This window comes from Chiloscyllium plagiosum, unplaced genomic scaffold, assembly GCF_037043375.1.
Source record: "Chiloscyllium plagiosum isolate Xiang-an unplaced genomic scaffold, Cpla_swu_hap1 HiC_scaffold_12, whole genome shotgun sequence".
Lineage (NCBI taxonomy): Eukaryota > Metazoa > Chordata > Chondrichthyes > Orectolobiformes > Hemiscylliidae > Chiloscyllium > Chiloscyllium plagiosum.
Window position 1 is genome coordinate 54,962,057 of NW_028270150.1, and position 15,645 is coordinate 54,977,701.

The 15,645-nt window shown below is 40.8% G+C and overlaps 1 protein-coding gene across 2 annotated transcripts in view; it reads left to right on the plus strand.

The window, feature by feature from the left end:
* Nucleotides 1-1,022: 1,022 nt before the first annotated feature.
* The window catches only part of med14 (mediator complex subunit 14), a 115,487-nt gene continuing 100,864 nt past the window's right edge, over nucleotides 1,023-15,645 (plus strand). For both annotated transcript variants that reach the window (XM_087992835.1, XM_087992836.1), the window contains exons 1-2: nucleotides 1,023-1,395; nucleotides 12,079-12,105. In XM_087992835.1, the coding sequence (XP_087848961.1) occupies nucleotides 1,223-1,395; nucleotides 12,079-12,105 (200 nt within the window). In that variant the 5' untranslated portion in view covers nucleotides 1,023-1,222. The remainder of the gene's footprint in view (nucleotides 1,396-12,078; nucleotides 12,106-15,645) is intronic.

A 15,645-nucleotide genomic window follows, 5' to 3' on the forward strand; every position in this document is an offset into this window, starting at 1 on the left:
ATAGAATCTGACATGTTTCTTGAATGAGATCACTGAAAGACAGCTGGTAGTTGAGAAATAGGAGATCAAAGTTAAATCCTTTGGGCACTCCAAAAGCAATGGTACGGAAAATTCTGTGACTGCAGCTGGATAGTTAAGCATTGAACCTGGTATGAGCAGTCCCAACGAGAGGATGAGGAGGCGAGTTTGACGAGATAGTGCGACCAAGTGCGGGGAAAGTGACGGACTGAGGAGGAATTGTGTCTCACGATCAAGCAGAATATCACACAATACCAGTTATAGTCCAACAGGTTTAATTGGAAGCACTAGCTTTCGGAGTGCCTGATGTGACAACCACCTGATGAAGGAGCAGCACCCCGAAAGCTAGTGCTTCCGATTAAACCTGCTGGACTACCTGGTGTTGTGTGATTATTAAACTTTGTACACCCCAGTCCAACACCGGCATCTCCAAACCAAGCAGAATATCACTTATGATTTTGTGAAATATCAATTCAGCACTGCTGCAAAGCCGGAGACGTATTCAGAAAACTTAAAATGAGTTTGAGAGGCAACAACATGTCCATGGAAAACTGTACAGGGGCAGATTGGCTTTGCATATCGAAATATATCGCTACCTTTTTATTGATAAGTAGTCAATAGAAAGGCCATCCTGACTCTTACTCTCCCCACTGAAGCCGCCCGTCCCGAGCACTCGAGGCGCTTCGAGACAAGAGCATTTTTTTAAAAATCCAGGGTTTTTAAAAATTGGGCAGCTTTTACTTGTATTCACCTGAAAATGAGGCGCAAACTAGTTGAAGAAAAAGCCTTATAATTTTAGCAAAGGGTATGTAACTGTTTGCAAATTATTTATATCACCTGCTATAAATTACCTTGTTTTTATAAAAAAATATTATTTTTGATCCGCACAAAGTGATCCTTGATTATGTGAACCTGAAACTGGAAGAAGCAGAAACTCAACAACAAGTGTTCCCGAAAGTTTCCTTCCGGGTCACTACTGACAGTTACTTCCGGGTTCTGACAATATGGCGGGTCCTGTTCGGTGGTAGCGGTATCTGTTCAACGAGTGTAAAACAACAAGATCGGAGTTTAACCGGTGGGAGGGAAACAAAATCGTGGTCCTCGGCGATGGAGCGAGAACGGCCTTTCCGATAACGGCCGGTGAACGAGAGGAGATTATATTAGAGGTTTATCGGGGCAGTGGGATCTGTGCTGCGAGCTGAAAATGGCCCCGGTTCAGGTGGAGAGTTCGCAGCTGGTGTCTGCCGCTGGCCCGACCTCTGCCCCGGCCGCTGCAGCTACAGCAGCCGTGGCCGCCAGCCCCGGCGTCCGCCTTAGCATGCTGATCGAATTCCTGCTGCAGAGAACCTACCATGAAATCACGGTGCTGGCCGACCTGTAAGTAGGATTAATTACACCCGAGTAATCCAGCGCCCTGAATCCGTTAACTTTCTCCAAGTACTTACATGTGTCTTTCCTGCCCACTTTTCAGACACTTGCTTTGAGTGAGAAATCCGCTCTCTCTTTTTGGTGTAACTTCTATCCCTGGGGATGCTGTGTACGCTTTACGCTTGGTACCCGAAAACACTATTTAGCATCTTGTATTGCCTTAACTCGTTTTCTATAGTTATGTACTCCAACTGTAACATTCTTATACTTTAAACTTTTTTGAAGTATAGCAGCAGTTTTACACTAAACAGTGTTGTTACAATAGATTAAAACAGGACTTACTTATGCAGACGGCAATTGGAAAGCAAAATAATGCTTATTAGATTTAATTTCAGACTCTGGAACAAATATTGTTTCTTTTCCTGTTTGGATAAAATTCGATGAGAAACTCGGTTGGTCTGGCAGCATCTGTGGAAAAAGAAACAGAGTTAACATTTTGAGCCCAGTCTGACTTTTTCAGTTCTGAAAAAAGATGGAGAATAGACTTTTTATACTGTTGTCAGAGGGGGCGGAGCAGCAAGTGGAACAAATTATATGGTGTGAAGTGCAAAAGACAAAGGGGGTGATAATGGATTTAGAGGAGAGAGAATTGTTAAATGGGCATGAATAAAAGCGTGAAAATGAGAAAATGCTTACAATACATTCTCCTTTGCATTGGTGAGACCAAGTGCAGACTGGGTGACTAGTTTACAGAGCATATCTCTGTCTGGATAACGCTGTCCTTCCAGTTCATTGCCATTTCAGTAAACCACCTTACTCCCATGCTAAAATTTTCATCTTTGGCCTCTTATAGTTTTCTAATGAAGTTCAACCCAAACTGGAGAAGCAACATTTCATTTTCAGCTCAGGCATTTTGCAGCTTTCAGGACTTGATAATGATTTCTTCAACTTCAAAGCATAACCTTCATCCTCCATTTGTCTTACATCACTTGACCCCCACCTGCAGCCAGCAAGCAAGCAGAGTGGGCCAATTTTCTCCCTTTCACACCTTCATTTGCACCCAATTTTGGATCTCTTTCTCCTCTTGACCGTTATCCTTTGTCTTTTATTCGGGAAGCACTAAGTCTGTTCCACTTGCTTCTCCTCCCCTGGGTTTCAGTAGCATAGAAAACACTTTTTCCAGCTCCTTTCAATCACTAAGAAGAGTTAGACTGAACTTGAAATGTTAATCGTTTCTCTCTTTATAGATGCTGCTCGACCTGTTGAGTTTCTCCAGCACTTTTTTTTAATTTCAGATTTCTCGCATCTACGTTTAAGATGCTATGTGGCTGTTGGTTCCTAATACCTTCCTGAAGTGGATGTTAAGGTCAATTGTCTCAACATTGAGCTTTAGTATAGAGTCAAGGTTGGAGTAGTGCTGGAAAAGATCAGCAGGTCAGGCAGCATCCGAGGAGCAGGAAAATCGACGTTTCAGGCAGGAGCCCTTCATCATTGAGCTTTAATATGCCATTTGAGAATCAAGAGCTATAACTAAATGTAATCACTCTCACCTGGCAGGAACATATTCCAGAAAATAACCAGAAATTTTGTACTCCTTATCAAGTGTGATTTATTTGGCTGAGATTGACTCTTTTAGTGCAGACTGCTGTCGACTCAGATTTTCTTTCTTTTCTAATAAAATGAGCAGTTCCCAAACTATGATTTTTGCAGAAATGTTAGTTTTTCTTGTGTTTTAATCATTTTCTAAATAGAGGTAAGGAGAGAAAAAGTAAGGAAGTTTTGGAGTCACTTTATAAAACCCAGGTTTGGCCTCACATGGAGTATTGTGTCCACGTTTTGGCACCATGCTTTAGGGCACGTGTGAAGAGGTCCAGCAAAGAATTTACAAGAATGGCTGCTGGGATGAGGGACAACATTTACATAGAATGGAGAAACTGGGCTCATTCTCTTGAATACAGAGAAGGTTGAAACAAAATTTAATAGCAATGTTTGATGTGGTTAGAAGTCTGGACAGAGCAGATAGGAAAAAGCTGTTCGAATGGGAAAAGGGTGAAGCACCAGGGGTGACTGATTTAAGGTAATTGGGTGGCAAATCCAAGCCAAAAGGAAGACTTTGAGTTTTAAAAAATCCTCTGAGTGAGGATTTGGAATTCATTGCCTGACAGTGTCTTGAAGATAAATTTGATTATTTACTAAAAGTTAATTATCTGAAGAAAGAAATCTGCAGGGAAGCTGATCTAGTTGCATTGCACATAAATGAGCATCGACAAGATGGACCAAAATGCTCCACTCTGCTTTGACCATTGTTATGATTCTATAATCTAAGCTCTTACTGGCAACTAATTTAGCCTGTCTTTGTGATTTAGTAATGATGCATTACGGATATTGCTCAGAAGCTTGTGATGATTGTATTTATAATGGCTTTATAGATCAAATTGCTTGTGGACATCTAAATTAGGAACAGAAATAGGCTATTTGGCTTCTCGATCCTGCTTTGCCATTCAATAAATTCAAGGCTGAACTGGAGTTTCAAATTCCTCTATTCCATTTATTGCCAATAAGCTTAGATTTTCATTGACAGAGAAATAAATGTAATTTTGCCTTCAAAATATCTCTCCTCAAAGGATGACCTCTAAGTTTTAAACTGTGCCCCCTAGTGTTGGGCTCACCCACAAGGAAATGCCTTTTCCAGATCTACCTTATCAAATATTAGTTCATGGGGTGTAGGCTTTGGGTTAGGGCAGCATTTATTGCCAGTCCTTAACTGCCTTGTAGAAGATGATGGTGTGCTGTTACCACAGATGGAAGGTACTGTTGAAGGAGCCCTTGAAGGAGCAAGGCACTTGTAATTGTACTCACTACTGCTACTTGATATCAGAAGTGAAGGGAGAATGTGTTGAGGGTGGTCAATGCAGTGCTGATCAAGCAGGTTGCATTGTCCCAGATTGTGTCAAGCTACTTGAATGTTGTTCAAATATCCAGGCAAGTACAGAGTATCTCACCAACTGATGGCTTGATCGTCTTGATCGTCTTGAAGATGAAAAGGCATTCAACAGACAGTGAGTTACTGATCACAGAATTCCTAGTTTCTGACCAGCTCTTGGAGCCACAATATTGTATGGCTAGTTCAGTTCAGTTTCTGATCAATGGTAACTCCCAGGATGTTGACACTAAATGTGATCATGATGATTCATGATGGTAATGTTGTTTAATGTTGTGGGGTGATGGTTAAATTGTTTCTTGTTGGCAATAGTTATTGACCAACGAACATTGCTGGTCATTTATCAGCCCATTGCATGGTGCTGGAAAAGCACAACAGGTCAGGCAGCATCTGAGGAGCAGGAGAATTGACGTTTTGGGCATAAGCCTTTCATCAGCTCATTCCTGGTGAAGGGCTTATGCCCAAAACTTTGATTCTCCTGCTCCTTGGATGCTGTCTGACCTGCTGTGCTTTTCCAGCATCACACTCACGGCTCTGATCTCCAACATCTGCTGTCCTCACTTTCTCCATTTATCAGCCCATATCTGGACCTTGTGTTAGGTTCTTTTTATTTTTGAAATTCTTACACACTCCATGCAATTGCAATACACCAACTTCTTTGAACAGCCAAAATTTATTAAGCAAGTACAAGCTTTGGAGGATCTCTTAACACTCTTTGCAATGCTTGCGAAGCATGTCAAGAGAAGCTCTCTGAACAAAGGGACCAGGTTTTTCTTTATACAAAATTTTTACATCACATTGAGTAATGCCCACAAGACAACCCCCAGCTACACTCCCTCAGGCATATGCCACTCAAGGCACAATGCAGTGACCTGATCATCTCAAGAAACAATGTAATGTAAATCATCTCTTAATGGCAAGATCTGGTATAAATAGTTTTTTAAACTACAGGGTGTGGTCAGAATTCTAACTGCAATGATTCTGAATAGGAGATGATAATGTAAATTTACTCTGAATAATAGGAGATGATGATGTAAATTTACTCTGAATAATAGGAGATGATGATGTAAATTTTTTTACATTGTACCTGCATGACAGAGAAATATACCACCCCATCCCCGAGGCATCCAATTTCTTGAAGGTCAGCAGAACAAATTAACATCGCATTTACTGCATTTAGGCATAAACTGTTTCAATATCTGTGGAATCTAGAATTATGTAATCTTCATAAATATTTACTTTTCTGTACTTCTGTGGATTGAAATAGTAAAAGGATAGTTTTAAAAACCATGGATTTTGGAAAGGTTTACTGTATTTCTTGAAACAGGTTACTGATGCTCACTGTTAGTTTATTCACTGTTTAATCATACAGGTTTAGTTGCAATAAAGTTGGAGCTAAAGGATATGTACAAAGGAAATTTTGGCATGCAACGAGTAGCTGATTGATTTGTGGAACTGTGACCAGTTGTTAATGACAGGCATTCTGCCAGGCAGCAATGATAAGTCCATATAAACAATATATCAGAAATTTCATTAGCTTAACCTAGTTGCTCTGTGCCTTCTGCAAGCAAGTGAAAGTACCTAGTGAAGGTAGATTGATTTATAGAAAGTCCTGACAAGACAAAAGCATCATCCCAGAGAACCCTTTGGTGAGGGACCATTGAACTGCCTTTTCAGTCTTTACCTCCACCCATAACCACGATCATTTTTAGATTAGATTAGATTAGATTAGATTAGATTACAGTGTGGAAACAGGCCCTTCAGCCCAACAAGTCCACACTGACCCGCCGAAGCGAAACCCACCGATACCCCTACATTTACCCCTTACCTAACACTACGGGCAATTTAGTACGGCCAATTCACCTGACCCTGCACATTTTTGGATGGTGGGAGGAAACTGGAGCACCCAGAGGAAACCCACGCAGACACGGGGAGAACGTGCAAACTCCACACAGTCAGTCGCCTGAGGCGGGAATTGAACCCGGGTCTCTGGCGCTGTGAGGCAGCAGTGCTAACCACTGTGCCACCGTGCCGCCCATTTATTTTCTGTTTTTATGGGCTTTGTGTATTTAAGCGGTGTTTTATATGGTTAGACTTAACTAGAAGAGTTATGTCAATAGTTCATAATGGTTTTAGTTGTAGCTAGAATCTATTTATTTATAGTGACTAATAATTCTTGTTCTGTGTAGAAACATGGTCCTTGCTTTCTGTCAACCTGGATCTAAAAGAGGTAAATTGGGAATTTTGCATATATTTATAAATCCTTAACTTCGGAGATGACTTCAGGAATAGTGGCACATGATCCCAATTGAGCGTAGTATCTGTGATCATCCCACTTCTGACCTTATGTGCTGGAAAGGTGAGATGTCACGAGCCGAGCAGACCTGTCAAAATCTAAACTGAGTATGAATGAGCAGGCTATTCCTTTTACAAATTCTGCTTGATTGTGCTGTTGATGATCCCTTCCATGATTTTTGTAATTGAAAATAGGCCAGTGGGATGGTAATTGGCCTGGTTGGATTTAGTATGCTTGTTGTGCGTCCCTGTGCAATTTTCCATATTGCTGTGTAGGTGCCAGTCTAGTAGCTCTACTGGAACAGCACGGTTTAGGACACTTAGTTTTGGAGCACACGTATTCAGTACAATTGCTGGAATGTTGTCAGGGCCCAGAACCTTTACAGTATCCAGTGTCTTTGGCCTCTTAAAGATATTGTGGAGTAAATCAGTTGGTTGAAGAATGGCATTTGTAATATTAGGAGGTGCCTGAGATGGAGTATCCACTTGACATTTTTGTTTGACAATGGATACAAGTGTTTCAGCCATGTCTTTGAACTGCTTTGGGGATCGGGATAGTTGTAGAGGTTCCATCTTCTGTTAGTTTCGTTCTCAACCACAGTTGATAATCGGCTGTGGCAGGAATGCAGAGCTGAGTTGATTGTAGGACTACTTATCCCTGATGACTGAATGTTGTTTCCACTGTTTGGCCTGTAAGTAGTCATATGTAGCTTCATCAGGTTTCAAATTCATTTTCAAGTATGTCTCCTTAAAGTTACTGGATCAGGACTTTCTTCCGGCTGGATGGCAATGGTAGGGTAGAGGGCATGTGGGGCTTTGAAGTTACAAAGTTGAGAGTCTAGTGCTGGAACAGCACAGCAGGTCAGGCAGCATCTGAGGAGCAAGAAAATCAATGTTTCGGGCATAAGCCCTTCATTCAGGCTTATGCCCGAAATAGCGATTCTCCTGCTCCTCGGATGCTTCCTGACCTACTGTGCTTTTCCAGCACCAGACTGTCAACTTTGATCTCCAGCATCTGCAGTCCTCACTTTCTACTGTGAAGTTACAAAGTGTTTTTGAATACGGTCTGATGTCCCACAGTGCTTCATAGTTGTCACATTTTTGAGCTGCGAAATGTATTCCAAGTCTGACTCGTTTTAGCACAGCTGTGGTGCCACACCACATGATAGATTATAAAGGAAAGATAAATTTGTCATGGTCTTATCAAACCATTGGGTTGCTCTTTCATTAAAGAGAGATGATTGGTAGTTACTTTAATCTGGAGGTCACCACGACTTAGTTGAGGGGAGAGGTTGAGACGGAGAGTACTTAATGGTAACGTCAGCTGGTGCAGCAGTTGGACCCATGCAGTTGGCATTGTTAAGTTCTTTTTCCCTGAGGTTCCTTACATACTTGATGCAACTGCAACACACCAACCTCTTTCAACAGCAACCAAATTTTATTAAGCGCAGTACAACACAAGCTTTGGAGAAACCCTGAACACTCTTCTTCATGCTTTGAGTCATGTCCAGGGGCCTTTGAACAAAGGAAGCAATCCTTTATACAAAATCTTTACATTACAGTTAGTAATGCCTACAAGACAACCCCCAGTCACTCCCTCACAGTCACATGCCATTAAAAACACAATGCAGTGACCACATTATCTCCAGAAATAATGTAATGCAAATTGCCCTTAATGGCCAGATCTGGTGTGAATTGTTTTATTTTGTAATTATAGGGGAGTAGTCAAATTCCAACTGTAATGTTCTTATTGATCTCTGAATACAGGGTGAAAACATAAATCACTCCTGAATGGCAAGAGATGAGAATGTAAACCTCCCACATTCCACCTATAAAACAAAGACACACCACCCTACCCCAGGGGCATTCAATGTTTTGCTGGTCAGCAGAGCAAATTAACTCTTTGATATCACAGCATCACTCTGCATTGCAGACCAGCCATCCAGGCAACCGAGCATTCGCCCTCATGATGGAATATATCTTCAGTGAAAAGACGGGACTTCACCTCCTGTATGGATGCATCAGTGACAGATGGATTTGTGAGAATGAAGTCAAGTAGATAATTCCCATTTGTTGGTTCCATCACCACTTGTGGCAAATCCAGTCTCGCAGCTTCAATATGCTTCAACTGAGCCACTCTTTACTCTTCTAAATCCAAGTGAAAACAAGACAAGTCTGCCCAGCCTTTCCTCATGAGACAACTTGCTCATTCCAGGTATCAATTTGGTAAATTGCTGCTTCTGATGCATTTACATCTTTCCTGTAAACAAGGAGAAAATAAATATACGCAGTAATCAAGATGTGGTCTCACCAATGCCCTGTGTAACGTAGCATAACATCCTTACCTTGATGTCCTGATTCCTCTCAAAATAAATGACAGCGTTCCATTAGCCTTAATATTTGCTCATTGTGTTTACGTATTAACCTTCTGTGACTAATGCACGAGAACACACAAATCTCTTTGCACCTCAATTCTGCAGTTGCTTTCCAAAGTGAATAATGTGATGAAGCTATTGCTTTGAGGTGGATTTTGTCCTTTTTTTTCCAAAGGAAAGTTGAGACACCAGTGAAGGGTGATTTGCTCAAAGCCAATATTGTGAACAGTTTGTGAGGCCTTGGGTTTTTAAAAATTAGTTAGAACAATAGAAGCAGCCTGAATGGGTGTGGTCAAACTGCCACAGAGCCAGGATTTTGAAGTTTAGCTTTTAGCATTTGCTGGTGTGTTAAAGCTGGATCTAGAAACCCTTATCCTGTTATTCCTCTTTCTGTTACAGCTAAAACCTGGGGTTCTCTTTCTGGCTGCTTTAATTGTATGTGAGACAAATTTATTTTACTGAACTTGTCTTCACCAAGTGTGTGTTTGTTGGATATTACTATTAATTAGTATTAGTTAATGGATATATTATTTTGTTCAATGCTTCAATAGAGTTACAAGTAAATCAATACTTCTATTTTTGTCAGTACTTTAACAGTAATGCAAAAATAAAGTGTGTTTTGCTTAAAGTTGAATAGTTTGATTAATTGAATTGCATCTAGATCACAACGCCTTACACTGATTCTAACCTTTTCTTATTTTAAAGATATAATCTTAATATATTTTGTCGGGGGTTTGGTCTGGTCCAAACAGTATTACTTTTTTTTCTTCCTGCCAAAGTGAACAAGTACCCATTATTCTACCTTATGTTCCATCTGCCAGATTTTGTCCAATCATTCAGTCTATCTATATTCATCTGCATCCTCTTAATATCCTCTTCACAACAAGCTCTCATATCTATCATCTGCAAATTTAGCAACCATGCCTTAACTCCCTTGATTTAAGTCATATAACTTGTAAAAAGCTGAGGCTCCTTCAGGACTTCATTTGTTAAATCCTGCTGATCAGAAAAAGACCCATTTACGCAGACGAGCTAGCTGGAAACAATCTTCTTACGATACTAATGTGTTACTTATTAAGTTCCTATTTGGATAACATACATATTTTACATTGATCCAAAGCAGAAGGTTCTTTTCAGTCTAAAATGCGTCATCTAACTGACCCACTGTAAAGCTTGTAATGCATTTGAACAGTATTATTTATAATATTTTCACAGGATCCTAACTGTAAAATTGCTCGCCGTTATATGCAATTTCAATGCACTCTCCAATTCTCTTTGAATGTTGTCAGTAAAGTATCCAGTGGCAATTGCTGTTCCATTATAATCTGTGTTTTGTGATTAAATTGAAAAAAAGATGTCCTATATATCATAATAAATCCCAAAGTTTAACAAGTGTAGGTATCCTGCATGTTCTAAAATGCAGGTAATCGAATACATTGCTGAATTAACTATATCTTTGAGAAAGACAGTATTAAAAAGATAGCGTCTGTCCAGAATCTCCCAGCGCATTTTTCTTGCTTTTGGTGCAGTGTGGTCAGTGATTCATTGTGCTCTTAGAACTGCAATATATTGATGCATCCCTGTTACTTAGAGCTGATGGTGTTAATAACGAATGGAAAACACTTTTACACATGGTGCTTTTGAGGTGCAGTGAAAGTGTCCCTAGCTATTGATCAGGTTGCCTGGTTCAACTTGTACTTGTGCCAGAGATGTGTAATATGTCCGAACAGTTTGATTCGGAAATATCCAGCTGTATCATTATCAATGTGTTTTGATTCTATGACACATTCATTACAGTATGAATGTCTAATACAAGTCTCACTTAACTACTTTCCTGCAAGATTGTCCTATTCACTCTGCTGTTATTGCTGTTCTTCCCCATGAGTCAAGGGTGATTATGTTGATTGATTGACGTAAATCTTCAGTGTCCTTGTAGAACCTTGGCTGTTCACTCTACTTTCTTCTGTGATCCTTCTCTACTACATAGAACACCAGCGTTGTCACCTAGGCGTTGTCTGTGGAAACAAAATTGCAAACCCAAGAGAGCCACGTACTGGCTATTATTTGTTTGTACCACAGAGCCTCCCCTAAAAATATTCAATTATTGTGACATAACATGGAATGTATGATTATTCACTTAAAAGATGATGTAGCAGTGCAATATTCTGCAATATCTTAAAACTCGTTCACGTACTAGTTTAAAGAGTTTGTGTTTAAAATACATTTTCAACTTGAATATATTTTGAATGAATCGGTCATGTTATTGATTTAAAATTGTTTTTTATTCTAGTCATAATGCTAATAACCTCTACAATAGGGCCCTACACATCTGATAATGTCTGTATACAGTGAACTATCTACTGAACTCTGAATTGCTACTGCAATAATTAATAGAAAGAGCAATTTCTAAGCTGCTAACACAGGAATTACTGTTCTGCAATTTGGAAAAAGGAATAGAATATTTATAGATCACTGATTCAATTGAAGTATCTGCTAGCTGAATATATGGACAAATAAGTAAGACCTATCTGTTTGTTAACAAATCTTAGTCAAAAAATAAATTACAAGCAGATTAACTTGTACAGATGAAGTCTGGTGCCTTAAATATATTGTTTGATGTTGTTAACCAAAATAAAGTATTCCATCACACCAATTCTATTAATGCCTCGCTAAAAAGTGATATTTTGTCACGATGAACAAATCTTTGATTCAAGTTATGATTTCTCAGAGTTTTACGGACACAGGAGAAATTGTTTTTGTTTTGGAATCGTTTGTATGCCATGTCTGAAGATAATTTAGATATTGTCCTCTGCCTTCTGGATTACTTTGGAAAGCTTCCACAAACCTTCATCTTCAGTTGTATCTTTGGTTATCATCCTAAACTGTCTGAAGTTTTTAAATGGCAACACATTTCATCTCATGATAAAGCTCTTTGAGATGTTTAGCACAATGAAATACAAGAGATTTGAAATTGTTATGCATCAACTTTGTATCTAAAGTGTATAGTTTTCATCTGAGAATAAACCATATGTGGAGCTTTTACTTGCGTTGTTTAGTAACTGATCTTCTGTTCTTTTTTAGGTTGCCTCGAAAGACTGACATGGAACGGTAAGTGACAGTTTTCAATTAATTTTTCTTCATGCATTTAGTGTATTTAATTTTAAAAAGGCTGATTTTATATTTTTATAAATGGAAACAATAGCAATGGTAAAGAAACCTATCTCAATAAGTCTTAATGTGTTGGCATTAGTTTAAATTTTTTTTGCCAATTGATGTAACCAGTTTTATTTTATAAATTGAACTAATTTACTTGCCAGTAATAAAAGTACTTTTGTGATGTAGGGTTAGCATTATTCTAAGCCTAATTGGAGCAGAATGGCATTTAATTATTTTGAGATGCGGGGCTTTAGACTATTGTTCCAAGAACACAACATTACATAAGAATTCCCCAGTGACTTAGTCAGTGAGCTGTTAATAAAGGTAGTGAAACTAGGAGCTGGAGTGGCCCATTTGGCCCTGTTATAGTTTTTTTAAATATATTCGTTCATGGATGTGTGTCACTGGCTGGAGCAGACTTGTTGCCCATCCCTCATTCCCTTGAGGGCAGTTAAGAATCAACCAAATCGCCATGAGTCTGGAATCACATTGAGGTCACACCAGGTAAGTATGGCAGATTTCCTCCTTTTAAAGGGCATTGGTGAACCAAATGGGTTTTCCCCCTGATAATTGGCAATGGTTTTATTGTCATAATTTCATTCATATTTCCAAACTATTATTGAATTCAAATTATCTCATTTGCCATAGTGAGATTTGAACCCAGGTCCCCAGAACATTACCTGGGTTTCTGGGTTAATAGTCCAGCAATAATACCACTTTTTGATCATCCAACTGTGTACCCTGTTCCTGCCCATACCCCATAAAACTGGATCTAGTTCCTTCTTGAAAACATTCACTCTTTTGGTCTCAACCACAAATGAAGCCAATTCAAGAGAAGACATTCCCAGATTAATTTATGGTTCTGCTGATTCAATAGTCTTAGCTGGGTTGGCAGGAAGATGGTATCTGTTTTATTGGCGTAGTTGCGATGTCATAGACTGGTAATTCAGGGCCTCCGGCTCATATTCTACATGTATGCAATTAAAAACTAGTCTAATGGTGACTGTACAACAATTGATAATCAAAGTTTGGGAGAAGATTTGTAGCTCAGGTGCTCGTTGTGGTTCTGTTCGCCGAGCTGGGAATTCCTGTTGCAGACGTTTCGTCCCCTGTCTAGGTGACATCCTCAGTGCTTGGAAGCCTCCTGTGAAGCGCTTCTGTGATGTTTCCTCAGGCATTTGTAGTGGTTTGAATCTGCCGCTTCCGGTTGTCAGTTCCAGCTGTCCGCTGCAGTGGCCGGTATATTGGGTCCAGGTCGATGTGCTTATTGATTGAATCTGTGGATGAGTGCCATGCCTCTAGGAATTCCCTGGCTGTTCTCTGTTTGGCTTGTCCTGTAATAGTAGTGTTGTCCCAGTCGAACTCGTGTTGCTTGTCATCTGTGTGTGTGGCTACTAAGGATAACTGGTCATGTTGTTTCGTGGCTAGTTGGTGTTCATGGATGCAGACCGTTAGCTGTGTTCCTGTTTGTCCTATGTAGTGTTTTGTACAGTCCTTGCATGGGATTTTGTACATTACATTGGTTTTGCTCATGCTGGGTATCGGGTCCTTCGTCCTGGTGGGTTGTTGTCTGAGAGTGGCTGTTGGATTGTGTGCTGTTATGAGTCCTAGTGGTCGCAGCATCGGGGAGACTGGGCGCCTCCAAGCAGAGCGCTTCAGGGAACATCTCCGAGACACCCGCACGAATCAACCAAACCGCCCCGTGGCCCAACATTTCAACTCCCCCTCCCACTCTGCCGAGGATATGGAGGTGCTGGGCCTCCTCCACCGCCGCTTCCTCACCACCAGACGCATGGAAAAAGAATGCCTCATCTTCCGCCTCGGAACACTTCAACCCCAGAGCATCAATGTGGACTTCAACAGCTTCCTCATTTCCCCTTCCCCCACCTCATCCTAGTTTCTAACCTCCAGCTCAACACTGTCTCCTTGACTTGTCTGGACTTGTCCGACCTGCCTAGCTCCTTTTCCACCTATCCACTCCACCCTCTCCTCCCTGACCTATCACCTTCATCTCCTCCCCCACTGACCTATTGTACTCTATGCTACTCTCTCCCCACCCCCACCCTCCTCTAGCTTATCTCTCCACGCTTCAGGCTCTCTGCCTTTATTCCTGATGAAGGGCTTTTGCCCGAAACGTCGATTTTTGCCTGTCCTCGGATGCTGCCTGTCCTCGGATGCTGCCTGAACTGCTGTGCTCTTCCAGCACCACTAATCCAGCAGTAGTCTGGCTGTCAGTTCAGAAATGTTTTTGATTGTATGGTAGTGTAGCTAGTCCTTTGGGTTGTGGCATGTCCTCATTTCGTTGTCTTTCCCTTAGGCATCTGTTAATGAAATTGCGGGGGTATCTGTTTTTGGCGAATACATTGTATGGGTGTTCTTCTTCCTCTTTTTGCAGTTCTGGTGTACTACAGTGTCTTGATGCAACTTCTTTTCTGTGTGTTGGGGTGGTTGCTTTCGTAGTTTAGGACTTGGTCTGTGTGTGTGGCTTTCCTGTATACCTTTGTGGTGAATTCTCCATTAGGTGTTCTCTGTACCATCACGTCTCAGAATGGGAATTGGTTGTCCTTTTCTTCCTCTCTAGTTAATCGGATTCCTGCGAGTGTGGTGTTGATGATCCGGTGTGTGTTCTCTATTTCTATGTTTTTAATGATTACAAAGGTATCATCTACATATCTGACCCAGAGTTTGGGTTGAATTTGCAGTATGACTGTTTGTTCTAACCTTTGCATTACCTCTGGATTGCTATGAGTCCAGAGATGGGTGAGCCCATGGATGTGCCATTGATTTGTTCATATATTTGGTTGTTGAATATGAAGTGTGTTGTGAGGCACAGGTCCAGTAGTTTGCGTATGCAGTCTTTGTTAATAGGTTACCCGTCTTGTTGTCTGTTCTGTATGTCCAGCAGGTTGGCTATTGTTTCTCTGGCTCGGGTTTTGTCGATAGAGGTGAACAATGCCATTACAGCAAATGATACCATAGTTTCTTCCTTGTCTATATGTATATCTCCGATGATGTCCAAGAATTTCTGTGTTGACTGTATAGAGTGTCTGGATCCGCTGATCAGGTGTTTCAGTTTCTGCTGTAGTTCTTTAGCCAGTTTGTGTGATGGTGTCCCTGGTAGTAATAGAGCTGAAAATGTGTTGCTGGAAAAGCGCAGCAGGTCAGGCAGCATCCAAGGAGCAGAAGAATCGACGTTTCGGGCATGAGCCCTTCTTCAGGAAATCATGCCCGAAACGTCGATTCTCCTGCTCCTTGGATGCTGCCTGACCTGCTGCGCTTTTCCAGCAACACATTTTCAGCTCTGATCTCCAGCATCTGCAGTCCTCACTTTCTCCTCCCTGGTAGTGATACTATGGATCTGAGTGGGATGTTTAGTTTGTGCACTTTAGGTAGTCCATAGAATCTGGGGGTGGTGTTGCTTTCAGGTTTCATCCTCTGTAGGTCAAACCTGGTTATCTGTCCGTTTTTTTTTGTAGGTTCCTCCAGTGTGTT